The following is a 25,767-nucleotide window of genomic DNA, read 5'->3' as shown; positions in this document are numbered from 1 at the left end:
TACAAAAGTATCACAGAATGGAAAAGAAAAATCCTCTTCCACTGCTGCTTCATCTCATCCCATGAGCCTCTAATTCTAATTAGGTAGATTTCCTGCTTTTAAATAAATTTCACTATTTAAAAAATATTTCCATATATAATTGCATATATCTTTAAGTGTATATACATATATATATTTTATTTTTACCCACTCCCATAAATTAAAAATATATACGTATATGTATATTTTACCCTCCGCCTCCCCATAAATACAGATGGTAAAGAATTTGCCTGCAATGCAGGAAACCCGAGTTTGATCCCTGGGTTGGGAAGATCCCCTGGAGAAGGGAATGGCAACTCACTCCAGTATTCTTGCCTGGAGAATTCCATGGACAGAGGAGCCTGGTGGGAAACAGTCCACGGGGTCGCAAAGAGTAGGACATGACTGAGTGAATAACACACACGCACCCATAAATAGGATGATACAAGTATCTTCTGAGATTTGCACTTTGCCCTGAGCAGAAGCATGGAAATCTCTCTATGCTGGGGCATGACAATGACAGTAATAATTTAACTCCGTCACAGGGCTTGCCACGTGCCTGGAGCATCAGGATACCTTGAAGGGAAGGTGCTGGGTGAGTAGCTGGGATGTTCGAACTTCAGATAAATACCACCCAGCTGGTCTTCCAAGAGGCAATTACATTCCCATCAATACTGAGAGCATGATTCTTTTCCTATATTCTCACCAACACTGGATATTATCAATTAAAGACATTTTTTTTTTGACAGTCCGACAGGCAAAACAATCTTTCACTGATTTAATTAGCATTTCCCTGCCTGTTCAAAATTAACATTTTTTTCATATGTGTATTGGCTGTGCGTTTATTCTGTAAACTGCTTGTTTCCATCTTTAGCCCCTTGTTCTCTTGGACTGTTCATCTATTTTTATTGCTTTTCGGGTGATCTTTATATTTTGGGGATCTTACGTGTCTGAATTTGTTGTCATTATTTTCTCCCACTGTCATTTTTTTTTTAAAAACCTGGATTATGATGTCTTCTGTTATTTTTCCACATTTAAATTAAATATATAGTCCCGTTTCTCTTTCCGAACAAAAAGAAAAAAAGGCAAAAAGAAATTTAAAGAAAAACCTGAGCATAGATTTTTGGGTACTTTTGCAGTTGTTTTTTTTTAATTAGTTTATTTATCTATTTTTTAACTTTACAATATTGTATTGGTTTTGCCATACATTGACATGAATCCACCAGGGGTGTACATGTGTTCTCCTTCCAGAACCCCCCTCTCACCTCCCTCTCTGCTATTACTGTTCTCCTTAACTTCACAGGGTAGAAATAATGTTTTTTTCCCCCATTATTGTCCCAAACGACAAGTCACCCCTTGACAGTTTGGTGATTTAGATGTGTTTGTTGGAAAAAAAGCAAGAAGAAAGGATGGTTCCTGGCAGTGATGTAAATGGAGTTCGCAGCCTCCCACCTTGCTGCGCAGGACTCAGAGTGGGTGACTCACGCAGTCGAGGTGGGAAGGGGGCGGGGTGGGGGAGGCGGGTGGTGTCTGAGGCACACTGGGGTGTGGGCTGGCTCCCTCCCTCCTCCAGGCTCACCACAGTGGCGGGGTGGCAGGTGTCAGGGGGACCTGGAGGGACTGGGAGGTGGAGTAAACCTGTCCTGGGTCAGTCTGGCTGGCAGCGGCCTGACGGGCAGGCAGAATAGCACACCTGTTTGCAGAGTCTGGACTTTATGTTCGGCTTCTTCTAGCTTTGAGGTGGTGGACATCTGGGTCTCCTGCAGCTTTCTGAAAAGGAAGAGGAGGAAGTCAGATTGGTCATCTTGTTGAGCAGCTCACATGTCTCGTGGGTTCTGGAACTACAGCCATGAGCTGCCTTTACACGGCTGGCGACAGGCGTGTGGCCGGGTACCACTAGTAACGCCACGAGCCCTGATGCCCTGACCTTTAACATCCTGTCTCTTACCCGCACGTCACCCCCCAGGGGAGGTGTACTTCCTGCGGGACCTGATGCGAGGCAATTGATGTAGAAGGTTATCCTAAATGCAGCTTATTCTTGAAATGCCAGTTATTTTAAAAAAAGAAAGAAAAGAAAAATCATCATCACGCACTCATTGTTTCCTGAAGTTAGCCCAACAAGAATGATGCATTTACATTTTGCTGACACAATGAAGGAATTTGTTGGAATAAAGGATGTACTGAAGAGATGTGACAGCTGCTCCGTTTCTGTTGGAATGGAATTCGAACGCAATGCTAATACCTAATGGGGACATTCTGAATGTCTGCAGCCACATTCCATGTATTTATATTTCCCAGGATCTCCAGATGAATTCCCTAGTCAATAAATAGCATTCCTTTCTCCTCATCGGCAGAAAAATCTCTAAAAATAAGTTTATTATTTTTATATCGTTTGAAAGTAACACATGCTCTCATGAAGAAGAAACCTGGGAATACAGAAAAGTAGAAATGGCACAGTTAAAAAAAGACACCCAAATTTCCATCATCTGTGGAAGAGCACTGCTCGCATTTGCACCTATTTCAATTATAAAGCTAATAAATGCTTTATGTTAAAAAAATAAAAACAACCTCACAAATATTATAAGGGGATGGAAGGTAAAATGTCCTTTCTCTATCTTGGCTCTATATGCACTCCTCAGATAGAGTTCTTTTGTAGCTCTTTAGAATTTTTATTTATAGAAATACAATGTAATATGTAATGTACTATATGTAGCATAATATAAACTCAGATGTGATATATTACAATGTATATAAACAGAAAACCCTTTCTTTTTACACAAAAGCGATCAGGGCACACGTGCTATCCTGTAGCTAGCTTTTTCACTTATCTCAGTACTGTGGAAATAGTCTACGCTAGCATATATAGCTCTTTCCCATTCTTATTAAATAACTGACTCCATTCAGCTTCTCTGGGCATTTAGATGACTTATCAAATTTCTTTCTACTGAACAATTCTACAGTGATCATCATAGGTATTGTTGCATAATTCTGACAGTGAATTCGTTGGATAAAATTCGAACAGAGGAACTATAGTGATAAAGGGTATGTGCAATTGTTTTTGTTGTTTTGATAGATATTCAGAAACTTTCCAACAAAAAAGAACTTCACCAATTTAAACTCTTGCCAACAACATTCAAGTGTTCTGCTGTGCCAACACTGGATAAAATTAAACTTAGTTTTACTGTGGAATAAAGCTGAGAATTTCTTTTCGTATGAACTGTCTGCTCCTCTCCTCTGCCCATTTTTTGTAGTGCTGACTTTTTCTTATTAACTTGTAAGAGCTCTTTGTTTGTAAGGAAAATTAGCCCTTTCTTTTATGTGGTGCAAATATTTCTTCCCAGTTTTTTGATGGTTTAAAAATGTTATTCATCTTTATTTGTTTTTAAAAGTCTGTACGAAATTTTAGGCAGTCATATTTATATAAATTTTCTTTTTTGCTTAGAAAGATTTCTCCATTCCAAAATCATTAAAAACAAAGTAAATGCCCATGTTTTCTTCCCCTATGTATATGATTTAATTACTGACATTTAAACCCTAATCCATTTCAATTTTTTGGTAAAGAATGAGATAAAGATCTAGCTTTATCCCCCACCCCCAGTGGTCAACTATTTGTATCTTTCAATATAATCAATCTTTTAACCTCATTTGAAAACTCAACTTAATAATATTAAATTTCTATAGGAATTTATTGTAACCCTTCTATAAAGCATGACTTTGCTCTATGCAAATGTAACCACATTGTCTATAATTCTGTATTATGCATTTTTCACTTCATATATTATGCCAGGTACATTTCTGGGGTTACTGCAAATTCAACAAAACTGTCTCTTATGTATCCATTTCTTGTTGGCAGGGCATTTCAATCACTTGCATTTCCCCTGTCCCCCAATTTCCAGTAATATGGTGAGAAATCTCTTTGGGCATAAAGTACTTTCCGAGGAGACATATTTAGCAGCAGTTCCACATCTGCTGGGTCAAAAGTCCACTTGTCCTTCTGAGCCCTGACTCTGTGGGGCTCTCCCAGCAGTGTAGGTGCCATGTTCCCTGCAGAGCTGGGCTTGACCTGAGAGACTGGCTTTGGTCCTGCAGCAAGGACCTTGGCAGGCCAGGGTGCAGCAATGGGCTGGGCTCTGGCCCCACCTCTGGGTGCCTGGGTGGGAGAGTGGGGGCAGGTCCCTAACCTGAGGCCTGGTCTCTCCACCTGAAAAATGAGACCATCGGCTCGGCAGGTCTGTCCTGGGCACTAGGTGAGACGATGCCCCAAGAGGGCCTGGCAGTGAGTGCAGTAGGCATTCTTCCTCTTTTTTAAATGAAGCCAGCTTCACAGTGCCCCAGAGGGGCCTTGCTGATGCCCGAAAGCTCCACTGGCCCACCTCACGGAAGTCCGAGTAGCTGCTTCCGAGTCCACGGGAAACAGCCACAGGACACCATCGTGGGCCTGCCTCTCACTTGTAACCAGACATGTAGCGCCTCTTGTTAATGGTCTCATGATTCTCCACAGCAGGCTGAAATTTTTACACCTTGGCTTCACCAGAGTTCTGAGAGCCTGACTTACGCAGTTTGAATTGGTGACTTCAACAGTCCTTAAGGTTTTCATAGGAAATCTAACTTTCATTAAGTCGTCACACTAGTGAAAATCCAACTCGTTATTTGCGGCAAAGTTTTGGGTGAAACTAAAACCGGCCGGTGGAAACCTAACACTCAAAACCCCTGAATGGTGCATGAACATATTTTACTGATACCAATGCCAACAAACCAAGATATTGTGTGCGTGTGTGTGTGTGTGTGTGTGTGAGAGAGAGAGAGAGAGACAGAGGAAGATGTTAAATACTACAATTCCACTGAAGAAGGCAGCAGGAGCTCGGGGTCGCCCAGGGCTTCCTAGAGAGGACAGGCAGCAGGGGACGGCCCTGCCCCTCTCATCTCACCTCGGGTACAACACCCGTGTGTCAACCACACAAGCTTTGTGCTCAAGCTCCGCCTCCCACAGCCCCGACAGACACACCTTTGGACCACCAGATACCGTTCATCAGTGGGGAGAGACTGGTACACTTCACTCAGGCCCATCTTACAAATTACAGAACAAGGGACACCTATGGTTTTCAAACAAAATTGTGCCTTACAGCAGGGATCCCCAACCTCCAGGATCTAACACCTGATGATCTGAGGTAGAGCTGATTTAATAATAAGAGAAATAAAGTGCGCACAATAAATGGAATGTGTTTGAATCATCTTGAAACAATCCGATCCCCACCTCCCTAATTCTGTGGAAAACCTATCTTCCACGAAACCGGTCTCTGGTGCCAGAAAGGTTGGAGGACACTGCCTTAGAGCCCCTAGGATTCTGGTTTCCAGAATTCTGGGCTTATTTCACGAGACTGCTTTAAAAAAAAACAAAAACTTGTCTTGTGATGTAAACAAGTAAAACCTTACATTGGCACATGGGTGCCTGCAGATTCCAAAATGTGCTTACCTCTCCTTTTCTGCAAAATCATTTTGTAACTTTTGTTCCTTTTCGAGAGCTATGGTCTCAGCCTGGTTCTTCAGAGTCTGTTCATATTCTCGGATTTTCTCTTTAAGTGCTTTTATTGTAACCTCTGCAGAAGCGGGGGAGAAAAAAAACTCCAGTAAGAGAAGCATGGTTCCACACGGCTATATACACTAGGCTTTCGTAACCTAGGAGGATCGGTGTGTTTTAAACTTTAGCTCTTCAACTCTGACACAAAATCAATGGTTACGAGTCCCTTCGGAGACCTTTTACTCCCTAAATGTTAAATTGAACTTTAAACATTTAGGTTGAGGAGGATCAATGGATTTTGCTGGGAAGAACTATGTCTCTCTAATACAACTTAAGAAAAAGAAGGGGGGGAAATCAATGCTAAAATATAATATCATCTTATTGATGAATCTGAAATTAGTCTTCTACTGAGGGAAGATTAATAACATTTTAGTGTAGGTTTAAGTACTTTCTTACTAAGAAAACAGTTCATAATGGTGTGCACATTTTGGAAGAAGCCTACAGACCTCCCTGGCTGCGGGCTGCAGCCCTGCTGTTTCACAAGTGATGAGACACACGGCGCACTAAGTGGATCCGGGGCACGTCTCCTTGGCTGGAAGGGACCAGTCCCGGAGCTTGGGTGCCGAGAGCACCCTCCTCCCTGGCCAGAGTCTGGCAGACCTGGGCTGCGTGTGCAGAGCAGATGACTTAGGGCCCAGGGGAGCCACATCGGAGGGAGGGCGAGCACCCAGGGGGAGGCACCAGTGCTGTGAGATGAAGCCCTGAGGTGTCTGGTGCTCAGGACACAGGGCTTCTTGGGTGGCAGGGCTCCCCCCTGGAAAGCCCGGGCTCCCCTCTCCATCAAGTGTGTGTTTATGGCAGTTGCTTTATGGGCCCAAAATGGGAACACAAGAGCAGATGCAATGAACAGGGCAGGGTCCTAACTCAGACCCGTTGGTAGCTAGGGCAGCATCGCTCTACCTGCCTCAACATGGACACCCCCATCCCACTGGGGGGTGCTGGCCAGCCCCCAGCCGAGTACTGCAGCCCCAGCTCCAAGGTGAGCGAAGCCCTTGAGGGCCTACACTTGCTCAAATGAGGATCCATCACATAGGAGGCAGGGCTGAGTGCCCTGGTGGTCTCAGCACCCGACACGGTGGGTGCTCAGTGCGCTGAGCAGGGTGAGGCCCCGACGGGGCTGCTACAACAGGGCCCCAGGCTCACACGACAAGGTTGCCTGCTAGGTCTCTGCTCATGTAAGTGCTTGGACTGGTGGCTTTGGTCCCTTTGGGCTGTAACTCATGTTGGCTTCTACTCCGTGAGCTTCATGGACACACTGGCCCAGGCAGGAGCTTGACAGCTGGGCGTTCATGCCTACATGGCTTATGGAGAAAAGCTAGAGGCTCTTTCGTTAAAATAAGAAACTGGCGCTTTTCTTTAAATGGAACCAGGGGGATCTCCTCGGAGGAGGAGAGAGGTAATTAAGACCAATGACCCTGGCAAGGCATCTGAGAGACGAACAGGGGGCTTCCTGCCTCTTGGGCTGAGTGTTTGAGGCTTGGAAGAAACGCCCTGTAAGCACAATGATTAGTGATACATGAGTGAAGGGGCGCTGGCTGGGCGGGAGTGGAACATGTCCAAAACGGACACATGACAGGTGACCTCTGGAAACACCTGCATATTCTCTTTAGTCGACGGTCTACGGGCTGTAAACAAGCAGCATCTCTGCTTTGAACAATGGGTTGGAGCCATCTGGGCAGCCCCTGACCCATCTACGCTCCTTCCAGGGGTGTTTGGGGTGCTAGCTGGGAGCTCCACTCTGTCTGATGGGGGTCTCTTCACCAACCCCACCCCGGGGAGACTGCTTGGTAAGCCAGGGGTGACTTGTCCTGGAGCCTCTGTCCCTCCTCTGGCACCTGGGCCCAGGGCCTGGACACTGCCCTGGGTGTGTCTCAGCTGTGCCCCTCCGTGTGAGTGATGCGGGGAGTGGGGGGTTGGTTAGGTTAGGGGAGGGCAGGGCGAGCAGTGTGGAGCAGAGGACACTCAAGAGCTCTGCTCCCACTGCGAAGTGGTGGCAACCAAGGGACCCTGGCCCGGTCTGCCGGCCTTGGAGCCTTTGTTCTTAAGGCACAGGCTCTGCGTTTCTGTTTTTTTGGCTGCGCCTCAGGGCTGGTGGAATCTTAGTTCCCCAACCAGGGATTGAACCTGTGCCCCCTGCAATGCAAGCGTGGAGTCCTAACCACTGGACCGCCAGGGAAGACCCTTGGGCTCTGCATTTCATTTGAAAATGCCCATAAGGTGAGACCTTTGGGGGAGGTGATGGCCTCACACTGGGCATCTGGCCCCCAGGGTGGGGTGGATGGTGAGGCAGGTGGGGAGGGGGACCACGCCTTCCACCAGAACCAAATCAAACTGAAGGAAACCCAGGTGGTACATCTGTCAAAGTAAGATGGCAGGAGTTGCTGGAAGGAAACAACAAGCGCCCCCCTTCGGGTTGGTGCTGCAGAAATGTCAGAACCAGAATTTCCGGGTTCTCTTTCCCCTGAGCGTGGGTGATTCTGACCAGAGCCGGGAGGGAGCACTTCTCTCACTGGACCCCGCCACCCCCATCTCCTAAGTCCACACCTCGCTCCCCAGCAGGACCGAGCTGTCCCTCCAGTCCACAGCCTCTCTGCTCCCTGTGGGGCCAGAACGAGGGGGCGTCCCCCAGGAAGGGGCCTTCAGGCCTGTTGCCCTCATTGTCCAGGCCTGGACCTTCCTGCCTCTTCCTGGGTCCTTTCCGTGGATGATCCCTCCTCGCCAGCCTGGGCCCAAAGGTCTCAGAACCCAAGGACGCTTTTAATTTTTAAATTTTTCTTAAAAAAGCCTTTCTTTCTTTTTTGAAAAGATTTCTCTTGATGTGCACCATTTTTAAAGTCTTTACTGAATTTGTTACAGTATTGTTTCTGTTTTATGTTTTGGCCGTGTGGCAGGTGAGATCTTAGCTCTCCGACCAGGGAGCGAACCCACATCTTCTGCATTGGGAGGTGAAGTCTCAACCACTGGGACTGCCAGGGAAGTCCTCCAAGGATGCTTTTAAAAATCGTCATCAAGTAATTCCTTCTGTAGCCCTCAGGGGAAGTCCCTCAAGCAGGTTGCTCTCTTTTCTATCACCTTCCTCACCCACACCCCAAACAAAACCAAAGAAGCCCATTTCCACTTGGACTTGGCTCAGAGACCTGCCGCGGCTGTCAGATGGGGCGGTGGCTTTTCTCTGAGACAAGGAAGCCTGACTGGGACACATCTGGATCTTATGTGTAGGAGAGAGTTCTCCGGTCTTCCTGGCAGGAAAAGCCAGGCAACCTTTGCTCTCTCTCCTTGTTGACAGCTGGACAACCACACCAAGAGGCTAAGGTTTGTTTTCCTCCGTTAGATTCGTCATGAACAGGTGACGCTGAGGAGGACATGGGGGTTCTTAAGTGTGGGGACGTGGAGCCTTCGTCTAAAGCCTCAATGTATTGGCGGCAATTATTAAACCACTTACTGGATGTGGCCCTTTGATCATAAGCTGGCTGTCTGACAGGAGCCACCCGCAGGCAACACATCTGTCTTTTAAAGGCAGACCCTATCACACGATGATTCAGGAAGAATTTTTAAAGACTCCAGATCAGTCCCATCAGGGAGGCAATAAAATCATATGTGGTCATAGTGCGGAGGAAAAGTTTTCCTTCTCAATAGCTAAGTGTTACTATTATCTCTCTGTAATGACTCAGATTCTTGCCCCGACAGGACTCTATGACATAGGTGACAATCAGAGCTAGTCCCAACAGTATGGGTAAAGCAATTTAAAAAAAAAAGGAACAGAAGAAAAAAGAAAGAAGAAAAGAAAAAGTAAGGAACGAAAACATCTTCCACCAACCTTGATTTTTTACTTCGGCGAATTCCTTGTTGTATTCTTCGAGAGTTTCCCTAAGTTTTTGGTTCTCCGTCTCAATGTCGTGCAGGCGCTGCACTTTGAGCTGGAGCTGCTGCCCAAGGTCCAGCGCGGGTACAGGATCTGCAAGAGAGGGACACACGGGTCACCCTCCTCTGGACATGCTTGAGCCACCCTTGCAGAGGCTCGGAGCAGGTCACCTGGCCCTCAGGCTGTCAGCTTCCCGGGGCCCTGCTGGGTGGACAGGGTTCATCTCTGCAGCCGCTAAGGGACGTGCAGGTAGAACCCAGTGAATGAGAATGGGGTGAGATTGATCATGGGCTCCCTGGGACCTGTCCACTGCCCTGGCCTGGTGTGACACTTGAAGGATTTTTAATTCCCTGATCTGATAGGAAGAGAGAGAGATATACACGGTGGCTGGTAGGGCAAACAGGAGCAGTGGGGGAGCCCGGAAAAATCACCCAGCACCCGCTTGGAGAAGGCAGCGAGTGGCACGGTACCAAAAGCCTCAGGTTTCTAATAATTCTTGTGAAGCTGGAAATGACACCTGCTACCTAGAGAGCGTCTGCTCATCACAGAACACTTTTTACAGACATTTTCTCATTTGAGCCCTAGGACAATCCTGGGAGAGAGATGTGTGACATGTATCTCGGTCTTTTTGCAGAAGTCGGAACTAAAGCTCAGGGAGGCAGGGTGATGCATCCAGGTTTCCAGTTGGTTAGTGGGCAGAGGGGTTTCCCTGGTGGCTCAGTGGTAAAGAACCTGCCTGCCAATGCAGGAGATGTGGGTTTGATCCCTGGGTTGGGAAGATCCTCTGGAGAAGGAAATGGCAACCCATTCTGGGATTCTTGTCTGGGAAATGCCATGGACAGAGGAGCCTGGTAGGTTGTAGTCCATGGGGTTGCCAAGAGTCAGAATGACTTAGCAACAACAACCACAGGGGGCAGAGAGAACTCAGACCTAGGTCTGTGAGATCAGTGATCATCCTTCCAATGAGGAAGGTCCCCTGAGGGGGGCTCTTGTAAGATGATCCCCTATTTAGGACAGGACCACTTTCTGTCATGGTCATCCTTTAACTGATGAAGCATGCTCAGGAGACAGGGTTTACTAGCTGGTGATCTGAAGACAGGAGAACCCTGAGTTTCTGCTCATGGTGGTTCTGCCTTTTGTGAGAGGCATAGCTGGTGACCTAGCCACAGTGACCTGTACTGGGCCACTGAGCCAGCCAGCCAGGAGGCGCTACCACACTGCTAGTTATAGTACAAACAGTAGGAGAGTGGATATCTAGGCTAGTTGTGACAGGTCTTGTAGACAATTCAATGTGCTATCCACCATCAGATTCCTTACACAAAAACTGGATTAATTAGGTGAACCACTGACTGAAACTACCCATCCCGGCCCAGGCACGACAGTCACCACTTGACATGAATAATCTTACAACAGGAGGTCCTGATAAGAAACTAACAAGCTACCACCAACTGGAAGAATTTGGGAAGGGTCAAAAGGAGAGAGGAGACACCAGTCCACATGTCCTACCAACCTCCCAGAATCCTCGTAGGAATCCATCTTGGCAGAGCGAAGCGTGCACCACCAGGAAGGACCCTGAGTTGGGATGATTGGCCAGAAACTTGGAAACGAATCCCCTCATCATGAAACCTGAGACTGCGAGCCACGTGGCAGAGCAGTTCTCCTGGGCTCCCTACCCTGACGCTCTCTTCCTGACGCTCCCTTCCCAATGAAGCCTCTTGCTTGGTCAGCATGTGTATCTCCTGGGACAATTCATTTCCAAGTGTCAGACAAGAGCCCACTCTCGGGCCCTGGAAGGGGTTCCAATTTCTGTAACGGATTTGGACCTAAAATCAGACACTGTGGACATGGAAGTTTACGGTACTAGTGAGGTCTTTGCCTTTACCATTAATTCAGCACAAAATGGAGAGACATTAAATGTTCTTCTGGCATCAACTGAGGTCTTTATTTTCATTTCTGCTGCACTTATAATCCACCTGCCGGGCCCCAGTGGGGCACTTCCTCTAGGCCTCTCGGGCCCTGTCAGAGCAGAAGCATACCCGAGTCTGCTGGGCTTAGAAGAGATTACGGAAGATATTTCTGGTATGGACGCCAGCATCAATTGTGAGATGGCTGCGAAGATTTAGTCTCTGGGTGAGGAATGCTAAACACTGAGCCCAGTGGATCAACAAGGGTATATATTCAAGCGATCACTTAATTTTCAAATACCAGAGCCGTTAATTTCTCAGACCACCCCTGGTTCCTGGAAGGGAGGGCTCGGCCTACCACGCCTCAGTTGGCACAGCCACCAGGAGCCAGGAGCGCTCTGAGATGCCAGTGTCTTCGTGGGGTTTACAAAATGCAGGCCCCGGGGCTCGTCCAGTACAGCATCCAACACCGTCCATCACGTGAAACCCCAGTGGCTGGGCACTGATTCTGTGTGTATATACAGCTTATGACTACATCACTGCTTTCTTATTTGTGGCCTCACATGATTATTTTTATCAGCGTTAAAATATTTATATTAAATTAGATCTCAAAAGCTATTTCAGGGATATGGTTCCTTGTAAGTAGGAGTGGTAATAATACTATAGAATGAACATCCTCAGAACATTTCGGGTGCAGTTTTTTATTTTTAAATTTCAGTATCTCCCCTGGACACCTTTCCACCCCCTTCTCTTCTCCCACCATGGTCTCTCATGCCGGGTAAATGGCCTGAAGGAGATGAAGCAGCATGCCCTTGGCTCCCTCCATGTATGGCAACAACTTGAACTTGAAACAGAGATCAGGGAAGAACTGAGGAGAAGGAGAACCACTGTGCTTCTATAAAATTCTGTGAACGTCAACTCTTGTAGGTGTTCTGGCACAAATGCCAGTCCAAATTATATTTTTAAAGCGCTAAGCTAGTACACTGCCCTCCATCCCCCAAATTTCTGTTGACAACTCTTCCAGTCCATTCCTTTTAAGAGGCCAGGACCCACTGTGTCTGCTTCGAATAAAAAAATAGTTTTCCTCGCTTGATTCAGCAAGGAATTCAGTGACATATAAAAATAGGATGCACATTGTCAAGTGAATGGTAACTAGGACCTTTAGACAAATTTTCAAAGCATTATATTGTAAATGAAAATTCTGGGATGCTCATAATTATTCATTATGGCATGTATATTTAATTTAACACGATTAAAGGTTAACGCCTAAGTAGCAAAACTGGTCAAAGAATAAAGAATGAACTGGATTCAAACGTCTCTATGCATTAAACTTCAAACTTTACTACAGTACAGTTGAATGACTCAACGCCTACAGCATTTGAATATTGTTTTGGATTATGTAAAAGGCATTGCTAAAGTACCTCTTAGGCTTAATTTTTATTACCTGTATTAAAGGAACAGCTAATTACCACATGACAATATAATGACTCTAGCATGTTTGGGCTAGAGACCAAAACAATGAATTTCGGTATGCCAAACCCCAGCCTGCATGTTAATCTAGGGGAAATCATAGCTTTTTGTCTCGTTAATGATTTCCAATGCCATTTAAACCCCACACAAGTATTGTTAGGTCTTATTCTGAACGTCACAAGCCGCCCGTCTCAGCAGCTCCATTAGGGAATTGTCTGGGGGAGGTGAGAGCACACACCCATCCGTGGAACAGGAACACACGAACCCCTGCCACCTCCTAGTCAACGCGCTTTACTGCCGCTGCCATGCTCCCGACGTGACCAACTTGCAAAGTGTTCTACAGCCGTCTCATAGTTCATTCCTGAAACGCTCTTTGAGGCATGCTATAGCTCATTATGCAACATAGGACTCAAAGAACGTAATTATAACAAACAACAAGACCGTCGCCTGCGTGTATTCAGCACCTTCGCCTACGTACACGGGACATAATCTCGTTAATTCTAGCCATCACAGCCAGAGGTCGGTGGGGAGGGGGCCCTGCAGTGTGTCAGGTGCTGGCGTCTCACCCAGGGAACATGGGGAGGAGAGAAGCCAGCCAAGCAAACAGGTATGCAAAAGTCTAATTAAGATTTCTGCTTCCTGGACCAGCAGCCAACTAAATTATACTGTCTCTTCAAGTACTAATATAACAAGTCTGTCCAAAGCATCTGTCTGCTCTGGATAAGACACTGGGGTGGACATCCAGGTGAATCAGGCAAGTCCAACCTCACAGAGATAAACCACGTTCAAAAACAACAAATGTAAAGCAAGAAGGGCCAAATGGAAGATTGTTTCCAGATGGAGAAACTAGGAAAAGGAGACCTTTTTTTTTTTTTTCAAAGAGCCAGAGTTTTGACCTGTGGAGACTTTTGGGCAGTAAATTCACATGGAAGGAACAGCATGGAGCTAGAAGCAGGGGAGGGCCAGGCACAGCCACAGAAACAGTTCATCCAACTGCTGGCACCCACGTACACACTCTGTGACATCAAGACTCTGCCAGGTGCTGGGGGGACGTGATGGTGAACAAGACAAATGCTTGTTCTCAAAGACTGGACGTTCTACTGAAGTGAGGGAGACAGACAGACAGCAAAACCAAACAAAACAGGGGGCTTTCAGTACGGCCAGGTGTGAAGAAGAGAGGAGACAGGGTGTGGAGAATGGGGAATGGGTCCTGGAGACAGATGGACAGGGAGGGACTCTGAGGGGGTGACCCTGGGGTTGAGATCCGGATGCTGAAGAGGAGAGAATGTGAAGACTCTTAGTAGAGGGAATGGCCGTGCAGAGGTCCAGGGGTGAGTGTGAGGAGGCATATACAAGGCCTAGAGAGGAGCTGGCGAGGTATGGGACTGAGTTCGGATTCAGTTCTATTGTGACGGACAAAGCCCTCAGAGAATAGGACTCTTGCAAGATGAGCCACCGCGGCATGAGAGGGAAACTGCAGTACCACGAAACAGTTTGTTGGTTTTCTAGTTGCAAAGTACTTAAGAGTTTTAAGCTTAAAGATGAGTTCTATAATTTTCTTTTAAAAAGCTAAGTGTTCTAAATGAGCTGCCCTGTTCTGTGATGGCAGATGGCTATCAGTAATATGCTGCCTGGCAGACATTTAAAAAAATATAAACACATAATCTATGTCTTCGAAATAAATGTGATGTTTTAATACTTAGTGGGGGGAAAAAAACTGCTTCTTGAATGAAACTCATCTATAGTGACAGCATTCTAAAAGCGGATATTTGGAAATGTTCCCATCGTCACATAAACTTATGGGCAAAGACAACATTGTCTACAAAAAAATATCTCAATGCCTCATATCAAACCAGAGGGAGTAGAGAGAAATGGTTTAGAGTGTGGGCCATACTACGCGTTATTGAATCCCAGTCCTGCCACTTACTGGATGTGCAACCTTAGAGAAGCTACTTAATGTCTCCATATCTTACTCTCTTCATCTATAAATTGGGCATAATAATTATGCCAATATCATTAAGTTGTTGGAAGGATTAATTACCATAATATGTGTATACACTGCCAGGCTCAGAGTTAATACTCAACAGATGTTACCTATTATCAATTAACTCAAACCTGAAGAAATATTTGTCAAAAGGAGTTTCAAACTCATTTGTTGATAATATAAAAAATACAATATCTTCCGACTAGTTAGCAAAAAAAATTGAATACCAGGGTAAATAAAAATTTACTAGCTGAACTTCAACTAATATTTTCTCATAACTGGTACGCAGCTTTCAAAGGTAGAAACCACGTTTTGGTAAAGAGCGCTAATAATGTACTGCTTTGGTTTGGTTCTATGTATCTTTGTGAGTTATCTTATCCAGCCATTTATGGCAGCCATTGAAACCAAGAACAAAATGAACAAAACTTGGAGATTTCCACTGCTGGCCATGACAGATTAACTGGCACCAGACCTGACCTCTGGCCGTAAACTGGAATACTAGGCAATCTAAATGAAACCACCATTTATAGATGTTGAACAATCAGCAGAGCAGGATCGTGATCCCTGAGAGAGGGAAACAAGTAAGGTGAGTCCTATGATTACCCTGACTTTCTGCCAGGAAATACTTTCTGGGCTGCAGCACAGGCAAGGGGGAAACCCAAGCAGAGCATAATGGTCTTTTGGATTGAGAAGATAGATTTCAGAAGACCAGGAGGCTGAAGTACCTGGAATTTATAGGGCAGAGCACTGGAAAGGAAGGAGATATGCAGAGAAAGAGAGAAATCTGCAGAGGAGTAATCTAAAGTCTGTTGCTAAAAGATAAGGAACACAGGTACATATCGGGTGAAACTCCACAAGGCTGGGCAAAGAACTGCAAGGAAGGTCTAAGTCGACAAATCCTAGAGTTTGCAGAGTGTTAGGAGGCTTTTAAGTTACAACTAGCCTGAGAAGAGAGGTGTGTTGAACAGCCAGGACATTCAGTGAAAGACACCAAAGGGCCACACCAGAGTGGAGGGCTAAGCCAATCCTAAAGTAAAGGCTAGTTTGGACCTGTCCCCAAAGGCGTAAAACATGTCTCTGAATAATTGAGTTGATCTGCAAGTAATTTAACTGCCTGTCCCAAATATTTCAACACTCTTAAGAAAGACAAAAAAATCCAGTTAATAATTAAAATGTCCAACATCCAATCAAAAATTACTAGACATGCAAAGAAGCAGGATAAGGGGAAAAATCAGTTAATAAAAACAGAACCAGAAATTATAAGAGATAATGGAAGAAGCTGACAAAGACTTAAACAATTATTATAAGCATGCTCAAGGACTAAAGAAAAACATGAACATAATAAGGAGAGGAATAGAAGCTATAAAGAACCAGATGGAATTCTAGAGCTTAAAATACAATATCTGAAATGAAAAAAAAAAAAATTCCCTATAATGGCTTAAGCACACTAGCCACTGCAAAATAAAAAAGATCATAGAACTAATCCAAAGACATAGTCACAGAAACTATCTAAATAGAAGCACAGAGAAGAGATTGAAAAAAAACAGTTACTAAAACCTCAGCAACTTGTGAAACAATAACAAACAATCTGACATACATGTCCCCAAAAGGGGTGAGGGATGTATTTGAAAGAAGTAGCCAATGTATGGCAAAAACCACTATAATATTGTAAAGTAATTAGCCTCCAACTAAAATAAATAAATTAAAAAAAAATTAGAAACAAAATTCAGGTAAAAAAAAAAAAAGAAGTGGCAAAATTTCCAAAGAAAGCTATAAACCCCAAATCCAAGAAACTCAACAAGATCCAAGCAGAATAAATGCAAAGAACACCAATAAACAGTCAAATTGCTGAAAAGAAGAATAAAAGGAAAATCTTAAAAGCCAGATAAAAGAAGACTCCTGGGAAGACTCAATAGTGTTGTCAATTTCCCTCAAATTGATCTACAGATACAGTGGAATCCAAAATTGACAAGTCATGTCTAAAATTTACTAGTAACGCAATGAGCCCAAACAATTTTGAAAAAAACAGACCAGAGGTAAGGACTTATATATAACCTGATTTCAAAACTGACTAAAAAAACACAAGAGTCAAGATATTGTGATATTAACATAAGGACAGACATTCAGATCAATGAAATAAAATAACTATTAAAAATTAATAAGCTGGACTTTATTAAAATAAAAACTTTTGCTGTTTATCTGACAAGAAACTGGGAGAAAATATTTGCAGTGAATATATTTGACAGAGGACTTTTGTATCTAGACTATACAGAAGTTAGAATTCAACAGTTGGCCAAACAACCATTTTAAAAAATGGGCAGAAGATTTAAACAGACTCCTGAGAAGTGAGTTCTATGAAGGTCCAAAAGCATGTGAATAAAAATTTAGCATCATTAGTCATTGAGAAAAACACAAGTTAAAATCCCAATGAAATATGCTCCACACTCACTAGAATGTCTAACACCTAAAGCACTGATAACAACGAATGGTGGAGAGGACAGGGAGCCACTAGAACTCCCACACGTATTGGAGGAGGGGGCTAAAATGGCACAACTACTTGGAAAAACCATTCGATGGTTTCTTATCAAGCTACACATGCACCCACCCTATGCCCCAGGAATTCTAGTCCTAGCTAGATAGATATCTAAGGGAAATGAAAACAAACGTCCACATACAGCTGTCTATGAACACTTACAGCAGGCTTATTCACAACAGCCACAAACTGGAAACAGTTCAAAAGTCCATAAACAGGTGGATGCGAAGGCAATTTGTTATACATCCACACAGTGAAACACCACTCTCCAATAAATGTGGACGAATAACCCCCAACACACCACACAGAGTGGAGGAAGTCAGACCTCATTTATGTGAAACTCCAGAAATGATGAACCTAACCTGGGTCGACAGAAAGCACATCAGAGGTTGCTGGAATTTGAGATCGTGAGGGAATTTTTGGGGGGTTATGGATGTTCTGTATCTTGACTGTCTGACTGGCCATTGTATCAAATTGTGCACAAAACAGATGTTTTATTGTGTATACATTATGCCTCAATGAGGTTGATTTTAAAATATATATTTTTTTACTGAGAGCAAAATGTTTTTTTGTACTGCTAATAAAATGTAAATTTTAAGTCCTTTTGAGTCTCCATCACATCCTTTAAATTCTGTTTTTAGTACATGATTGGCAATGTATTTCATACACTGCTATAATGACACATGTACATCATTTAAATAAATAAAGAATATATATTGGGGGGTACAAATTAGAATTTTTTTTTTACTGTTGGGGGACATGAACAAAAGTAGCTCAAAGACCAGTCAGACTGTGGACTTTATAGAAAGGATGGACGGAGGAGGTGGAGTCAAGGTGGTGAAAAGTAACGAGGGCTTGGATTAGGGGTGGCTGACGGGGTGAGTGGTGAGATTTGGGGTGCATTCTGGAGGCTGGGTCAGCAGGATTCACTGATAAATCGGCTTTAAGGTGTGAGAGAGGGAAAGGAGAGCAGGCTGACCCCTGCCTTTGTGGCCAAAGCCACTGCGTGCGTGGTGATGTCATCTCCTTTCTGGTGGTGGGGAGTAGACGTCATCTGATTTCTGGTGGGAGGTAGTGCTGTGGGGGACCAGCTGCTCTCCTGTGGTCACGAGGCATCTGCAAGCCCAACAGAGTCAGAGTCACCCAGGGAGTGTCTGGGGAACCCACACTCCTGCAGAGGGAGGAAGGGTGTGAAGAGGGGCATAACGGGGGAGGTGGGTTCTGTGGGCACAGTGGACTCTCAGGTGAGAGAGCTGGCCAGTGGAGGGACACGCCACCCTCCTCTGAGCACGTGTGTCCTCTCAGTGAAACACGAGGTGTGTGGAGATCAGGGCTGAAGAAAGGTGTGAAACAGCACCTGTAAGGGGGAGGCTGGGAATAGGCGTGGGGCCCGTCTGGGCTGCTCTGACCTTATGGAGAACGACCAGCGTGGTTCTTCAGGGACGTTGGGACACCGGGGTGGACGCCCTGGTCACCGTCACACCAACAGCCCTGGGGCAGGTACGTCCTGGGAGGAGGAAGAGGTGCCGCAACCACACGGGGGGTGGGGGGCTGGTGACCGGGGCTCTGATCCTGTGGGGCGGCGGGGTGCTGGGATGTGTGAGCAGAAGGGCAGTGGGATGCTGGCTGCTTCTGTTGTGAGGGACCGCAAAGACTGACCCCCTGGACCCCAGTCCACCTGTGCGCAGAAGAGGGGGGGCTGCGGCCCGTGAGTGCCAACCCTGTGACGACATCAGAACGCAGCAGACGCTCCCCTCTGCCAGGGCACTCTGGGCTAATGTAATCATACGATTACATAATTAACCCAGCTGTCTCATTAAGAAAATCAACTGGAATTCAGGGCATAATTAGTCATACAGCAATTAGCATGCTGATGAGCAACTGATGAGAAGCTGTCTAGATAGCGCGTGTGCCAGGACCACCCCAGTCACGGCAGAGGGGGGAAGATACCACCCTCGTCCCTCGCCCCCACTGCGAGCCAAGTCACCAAGTCACCACCAGTGAGTTCTCCCGCTGGGCCGGGGGATGGGGACAGGAGTCCAGAGGGAGAACCCTGAAGATGGGGCGGCAAGTGCCTCGGACGCCCATCTTGTCAGGCTGGCCTTTCTTCAGCGAGTGTGCAGCTGCTTGCTCAGCTTGCAAATGTTCCGCTCCTTGGGCCCCGAGTTTGTTCCAGGCTGGTCGAGCAGGGTGGAGAGGCAGCCTCCTCTTCTGGCTGCAGTCACCCCAGCACTGGCCAGAGCCTGACCACCCCCTAGCCTCTTCGGACCAGCTCCAGTCCTGCAGCCCAGCAGCGGGAATGGGGGCACTTGCAACCCACAGCTTCACCCCACGCCCGAGGCCCCGTCCCTCTCCTGTCCTTTCGTGGAGCCGGTGGTTGATTCTCAGGTGTGAATGGAGATGTTTCAGGAAGGTAACATGAAAACGTGCAAAGGGGCTCCTGTTATCAGGCTCCAAGATTAGAGTTCTCTCTGGAGGGACCTGGGCACCCGTGGGCTGCTGCCAACCCCGGGAGCCTAGAAGACCTGGAATGGAGCAGCCTCCCAGGAGCAGGCTGGAGTGGCCACATCATATGGCCTTCAAAAATGCCACCAAGATGCATGTCGGTGAAAAGCCTGGTATGAAAAGCAAGGGGGTAGTTCTAACAGATCATAAGACTTCATTGCCTTTTTTTTGGCCAGGAGTCTTACTATTCATCCTTCATCAGGGGACAGACAGGAAGAAAAAAGACAGACAGAAAGGAAAAAATCACTGAACAGGGCTTCCTGGTTTTAACCAATAGGATGTCTTCACGTAAAACAGCTTGTTGGGCACAGAGGACCGGCTCACTCTGTTATTCTCATGTGCATCTTTCATTGCTCAGTCGTGTCCGACTCTTTGCGACACTATGGACTGTTGCCCGCCAGTCTCCTCTGTCTATGGGATTCTCCAGGCAAGAATACGGGAGTGAGTTGCCATTTCCTTCTCCAGGGGATCTTCATGACCCAAGGATTGAATCTGCGTGTCCAGTGTCTCCTGCATTGTAGGCAGATTCTTTACCCGCTAAGCCATTGGGGAAGCCCTGTTATTCTTACAGAAAAGAATTAAAAAGCAGCTCTCAGAACGGATGATGGTCCTCTTTTACTTCTGGATTCTCAGATGTGAGGCTGATGGGGACCTTCTCCAGCAGAGACGGTTTTCTTAATTCCTGATGGAAACTTCCTGCCACCCAGAAGCAGCAGCACCCAGGAGCAGGGGCATCTTGGTGTGGGTGCTGCAAACAGAGCAGCCTCCAAAACGGGCTCCCTTCTGCTGGTTCCCTTTCAAGACTTATGAAAACTAACACTTTCTACTTCTGATCGCGGGCCAGTCATCCGAGGGAAACAAAGTGAGCCGGGCCAGTCAGGAAACACTGAGCGCCAGCAGAGTTTCCCGAGTCCGTGAGTGTTTTATATCACTGGTAATGATAGGAAATGGCAACCCACTCTAGTACTCTCACCTGGAGAACCCCATGGACAGAGAAGCCTGGTGCGCTACAGTCCATGGGGTTGCTGTACAGAGTTGGACACGCCTGAGCACCAGTGTCTCATCATGGGCTCCCTAAGATTTAAATCTTAAAACCAACACCTCTGGGCTCTGCCTTTGTGTTTGAAGGGTTTGTGTCTATAGGACCTAAACCACGTCTTAGCAAGGACTGAGAGATGACTCTCTGTTGGTGTTGGGGTGGGAGGGGCCCACAGAGAGACCAGAAGGTGATGAGAACCAGCAAAGGCTCTGCCAATGGACTCTGTACCCGGGGCAGAGAAGTTCTACAGCACCGATGCCCAACTCTCCAACACTTTTCTTTCTAGGAACTTCTTAAAAAAAAAAAAAAAAAACCTGTGCAGAGATGTTTGTGGAACTGAAAAGGCACAGTTGTGTTTTATACCAGTTATTAAGTGTGGACAAATACTCCACCCACTACTGCTTACATTCTTATCTGGTTAACCCGTTACTAAGGGCTATTCAGCAACTGAGATTGAGAGTTGAATATTTTATAAAGGTATGCTCCCACCCCGCCCCCCACCCTCTATCCCGATTGTAGAGCTGAAGACGAGCTCATTGTAAAGAATCTAAAAAGTATCAAAAGCAAGAGCAAGTCACCCACGCGAGGTTGATTCCTGGCAGATTATGCATACCATGGTAACTCTGCTCAGAACACAGTAAAAATTCCAGTTATGCAAGGGCCTTTAAGAGGAGGTCATTCTAGAATTTTCCCAGCTATCTGAGAGGGTCACACTTTAAGAGCGGAGACATTTACTTCTTCTTCCAGTATAGTGAGGGAAGGAGGCTGCCTACTTCACTGGCTTAACTGTGGGATATTCTCTCAAAGACGCTCCGTGGTCTTGCACCACCGGAGGGAGGGCAGGGGCCCGCGTCTCAGCCACATTTGCATCTTGGGTGGGTGGTGCCGGGTCTGGCACGTGGCTGCCAGAAACGTAGGCAGAGGGAATGTGTAAGTATGACTTTGGAACAGCACACTTTGAACTTTTTCTTGCACTGCCAGGGCCAGTGTGGTTGACAGTTGCTGACCTCTGCTCTCACCCACAAATATAGATTCCAGCGCACAGGATGCTGGCCTCCCGGTCAGGGAGTCTGCTGCTGAGGACTCCTTGACCTGGGGCCTCGCCCAGATGTCCTCTCCAAGTCACACTGCTGGCAGAGGCTATGATTCTTTTCCTCATGTGAGTGGTCATTAGCAAATTAATATAAATCCCTATTAGAGGTTATTAAAATAAAAAATTTTAAATATTTGCAAGTGTAAGCTATTTGTATGTTGATCATATAAACAATGATATAAAATCTGTGATAAGAGTCACGGATGAAGCCATTTAGGCTGATGATGTAAAGCTATGAGTTTGCGAATCTAAATATAAAACTACTTTACTACTGCCATGACGTTGAAAAGAAAGGCAAAGACCACATTCAACTAGAATAATAATGAGGAATGATAATAGAATTGGTGACTGGAGGCTAACTTGGCACACTTTTCACTGGTCTTCCTTTTAATTTTGTAAACCAGATAGAACCACATAAACAGTATTGTCATTTAGAGATGGATGAAGTAACACTGCATTAACTGGGTCCTGGGCGAGAGCCATCTAAGCAGCTTTCCTCCACTGTCCATTCCTCTCCAAGTCCACCCCCGCCAGTGGAAACCCAGTGACCTCACCTCTCCCTTCCCATACCACCTGGGACCCCTTTCTGATCTGCTTCCACTCTGCAGTCAGGCTGACTTTTTCATTATGCAAATCTGATCACGTCATTTCCCTGTTTAAAATCCATCAATGGTCTGTCTGTGAGATAAAGTCCAGAACCCTTTGTCTACTCCACCGGCCTGGGCCCCTCCCTCCTGAGTCACTGCATTCCCTGACTCAGCTCGATGACAAGCAGGGCTCTTGGACTACTGATGGTGTCCTGGTGTGGACGATATGGTACATGGCCACTCTCATCACCTCCCTCTCCTCCTCCTGCTCCCTGGGGCTCACTACCACCTCTGACACTGCCTTGTCCTTCCCCATCTACACTCTCTTGCCCAGGGGGCTTTGCCTTCAGAGCACTGCTCACACCTAAAATTCACTAGTGATCTGTGTGATGACTTTTGGATGCCCACATTCCCACCAGACTCTCGAGTCCACAAGAACAGGAAGCTGTCTGTCGCACCTGCTCCCTGCTCCATCCCTGGTACTCAGCACCGGGCCAGGGGACAGCATCCTCAGTGCTGACACTGCTGCGGCTGCTGCAGGGCTGCTCCAGGAAGCCAAGGGGCACAGCAGGGGGGAAAGATAGCATACATTGGCCACAGAAGCAAGATGTTTCTGATAATAAGTATCTGATAATAACCTCAAAACTGACAAAGGAATGAGGCACATCTGGTGATAAGTGAGAAGGAAGGTAAACATGAGCTGTTAACGGTGGGAACTGTTCAGGGGACACACCAGGACAATTATGGGTTTAAATGTTTACTCAGTGTCTTTGATCTAAAGGAGGTTTTTGGAAGGAGAAATAACACTACTTGGGATTTTGGATGTGGAAGCTGAGAAGGAGGAGGAGCTGGGTGACCCCAGTGCTTCTTTTGAACAATAGAGCTGCACCACTGGGGGAGGGAAAGGGCTGGGGCAGAGGGGGTCCCCTGTTCCATGCGTGAGGCTGGTTGTGTCGAGCTTAGGATGCCGGCTGGACAGCTATTTAACCCAACACATTTTGGATGTTATTACCAGCCACAAAAATCCAAGGCCTCTGAAGTGCATGTGCTGGTTTGATGAACCCTGAGTGCTAAGTACCATCTAGATGCTAAGCGCAGTCATCTAGAGCACAGGCTCACTGGGTGTGGTGCACAGGCTTGGCTGCCCTGAGGCATGTGGGATCTTCCTGGTGCTATGTCACTTCAGTCATGTCTTGTTCTTTGTGGCCCCATGAACTATAGCCCACCAGGCTCCTCTGTCCATGGGATTTTCCCAGGCAAAGATACCAGAGTGGGTTGCCATTCCCTCCTCCAGGGGATCTTCCTGACCCAGGGATTGAACCCATATCTCTTATAGGTTCTGCACTGGCAGGCGGGTTCTTTACCACTAGCACAACCTGGGAAGAGGGATCAAACCCGTGTCCCCTGCACTGGCAAGCAGAGTCTTAACCACTGGACCACCAGGGAAGTCCAAGTTGTTTCTTGAAACCAGAACTTAACACACCCCACCTATGTTTCTGGATTTGGCTGGATTGAAGTCTGGAGCCCACAGACAGTTAAGGCTCTCTGACTCTCCCCATTTATGTGACTGACCATCAATAAATGCACTGCTATTGACCAGGCCCTTCCTGTAAGCCTCAGCCACACTATTACTTCATCTGAGCGATAAGCAGACTTCAGAACACAGGTTGACAGCGCCAACTCCATTCCTGCTTTTCAAGTACTTGTTAGATGTGTCAGACCACAGCATTTGTAAGAAAGAAATACCTGGGAGGCAGGTAAACATGATCTACGTGGCATGCAAATGTACTCTGATGAACTCTTATTATTATAGAAAACATCAAACGTTAAAATTGCTCACACCACCTGAAATTAAAACTGCCAGTCAAAAAGGATAATTATGAAGAATATCACCAATACAAGGAAAATGATGATGGGATAACATTAAGCGGAAAAAGCAGAATATAACTATATACTCATGATCAAAGTTCCATAAAAATTATATACGTATATGAAGAAGGACTGCTTAGGTAAAGAGGAGTGCTACTGAGAAAAGTGGTCTCTTTTCTATCGATAGGCAGTGAAGATGGAAATAACTGCAGACAAAGATACCCAACAACTTGTTCAAGTGGCTTCCCAGTGGAGAAGTCCCTCCCTCACCAAGGGAGGACCCAGGGACAAGCTGGACTTTTTTTTAAAAAAGAGTGTAGGTTATTTAGAAAACAATAGCTGCAGGCTCTCTGGGTCTTTGGCAAAAGGCAACATAAGCTGGCCCCTTTTCAACTAAGTCACTAACACAGAACTAGCACTGGCACAAGAAAACGCAAGTGGGTCTACCAAGCTGCTGACGCCTGAGAAGGAGAGCACAAATGATTCGTTTACCGTGGAAGAGGCTTCACATGAGCCCAGTCCGAGTGTTCAGGAAACCCTAGATGGATACAATTTTATAAAGGCCCTTCCATCAACCATGGAAAAGCTAGAATTTGGAACTAAGAGCTGGATAAACTCCTGAGATAGCAAAAGTGTTAGAACAAAAGCAATCCCTCTCCATCACTAGGCTGTTTCCCCACCTTATTCCATTTTAAAGATGGGAAAACTGAGGTTCACAGAGGAACAAGGGATGTGGTCAAGAACTTGTAACGAGACCCTGGCATCTGGATCTCCCTGCTCCCTGTCCCCAGTGTCTAAGTGCGTTCTCCTGCTCCTAGTTTGGTGTGGCCTCTGGCAACCAGAGGGGACACAAAGCCCTCAGTGGACTTGAATTAGAGTACAATACAGATACAAAGGAGACTTGTTTCTGCTTTGCTTTGTTACGGCAGTTTTAGCTGTGTTGGTGACGCACATAGGATTCCTAATGAGGGCAAGCTTGCAGCTCTAGTGGGCGGGGTGGGGAGGGTGGTGGTAATTTGGTTTCCTTGGTCAGCAGAGGATGGCATTCGAATGGCTCATTTTCTGATCTGAGTCTTTTCAGGACTGAGTTGGGACCCGTGTGATTGTGTCTGTTACCTCCCCAAGGATTGAGTGGGCCACCTGGGGACAGAGGGTTGATGGGACCAGTGGGGGCTCTAAATTCCATCTTGCTTTTCTAAAATAAGGAATGGGTAGCCATTATTTCTCTGAATGAGGTAGCAAACATTATTAAAATTGTAGCTCTTTATTGCCTTCAAAAGAAGAAACATCTCCTACACATTGTAGTTAAATGGGTTACCACCTGC

At 46.2% G+C, this 25,767-nt stretch overlaps 1 protein-coding gene and 1 long non-coding RNA gene across 47 annotated transcripts in view; both read right to left on the bottom strand.

Annotated features, from left to right (window-relative positions):
• The window catches only part of CUX1 (cut like homeobox 1), a 349,540-nt gene that overhangs the window by 132,252 nt on the left and 191,521 nt on the right, over positions 1-25,767 (bottom strand). For 45 of the 46 annotated variants that reach the window (XM_081557760.1, XM_081557761.1, XM_081557762.1 and 42 more), the window contains 3 exons: positions 9,414-9,551; positions 5,492-5,615; positions 1,712-1,788 (listed from right to left, as the gene is read on the bottom strand). In XM_081557760.1, coding sequence (XP_081413886.1) covers positions 1,712-1,788; positions 5,492-5,615; positions 9,414-9,551 — 339 coding nt within the window. The remainder of the gene's footprint in view (positions 1-1,711; positions 1,789-5,491; positions 5,616-9,413; positions 9,552-25,767) is intronic. The other variant, XM_081557764.1, reaches the window with a different exon arrangement.
• Positions 16,968-20,634, bottom strand: LOC145532506 (uncharacterized). The gene is made up of 2 exons (XR_014073301.1): positions 18,759-20,634; positions 16,968-18,465 (listed from the first exon to the last, which is right to left on the bottom strand). It is a non-coding gene; the product is annotated as an uncharacterized LOC145532506 (long non-coding RNA).

The sequence above is a fragment of the Giraffa tippelskirchi genome, chromosome 13 (assembly GCF_054371585.1).
Source record: "Giraffa tippelskirchi isolate mGirTip1 chromosome 13, T2T-mGirTip1v1.2.pri, whole genome shotgun sequence".
Lineage (NCBI taxonomy): Eukaryota > Metazoa > Chordata > Mammalia > Artiodactyla > Giraffidae > Giraffa > Giraffa tippelskirchi.
Note: the sequence above shows the minus strand (reverse complement) of the source record. Positions and strands in the feature narration are given on the sequence as shown.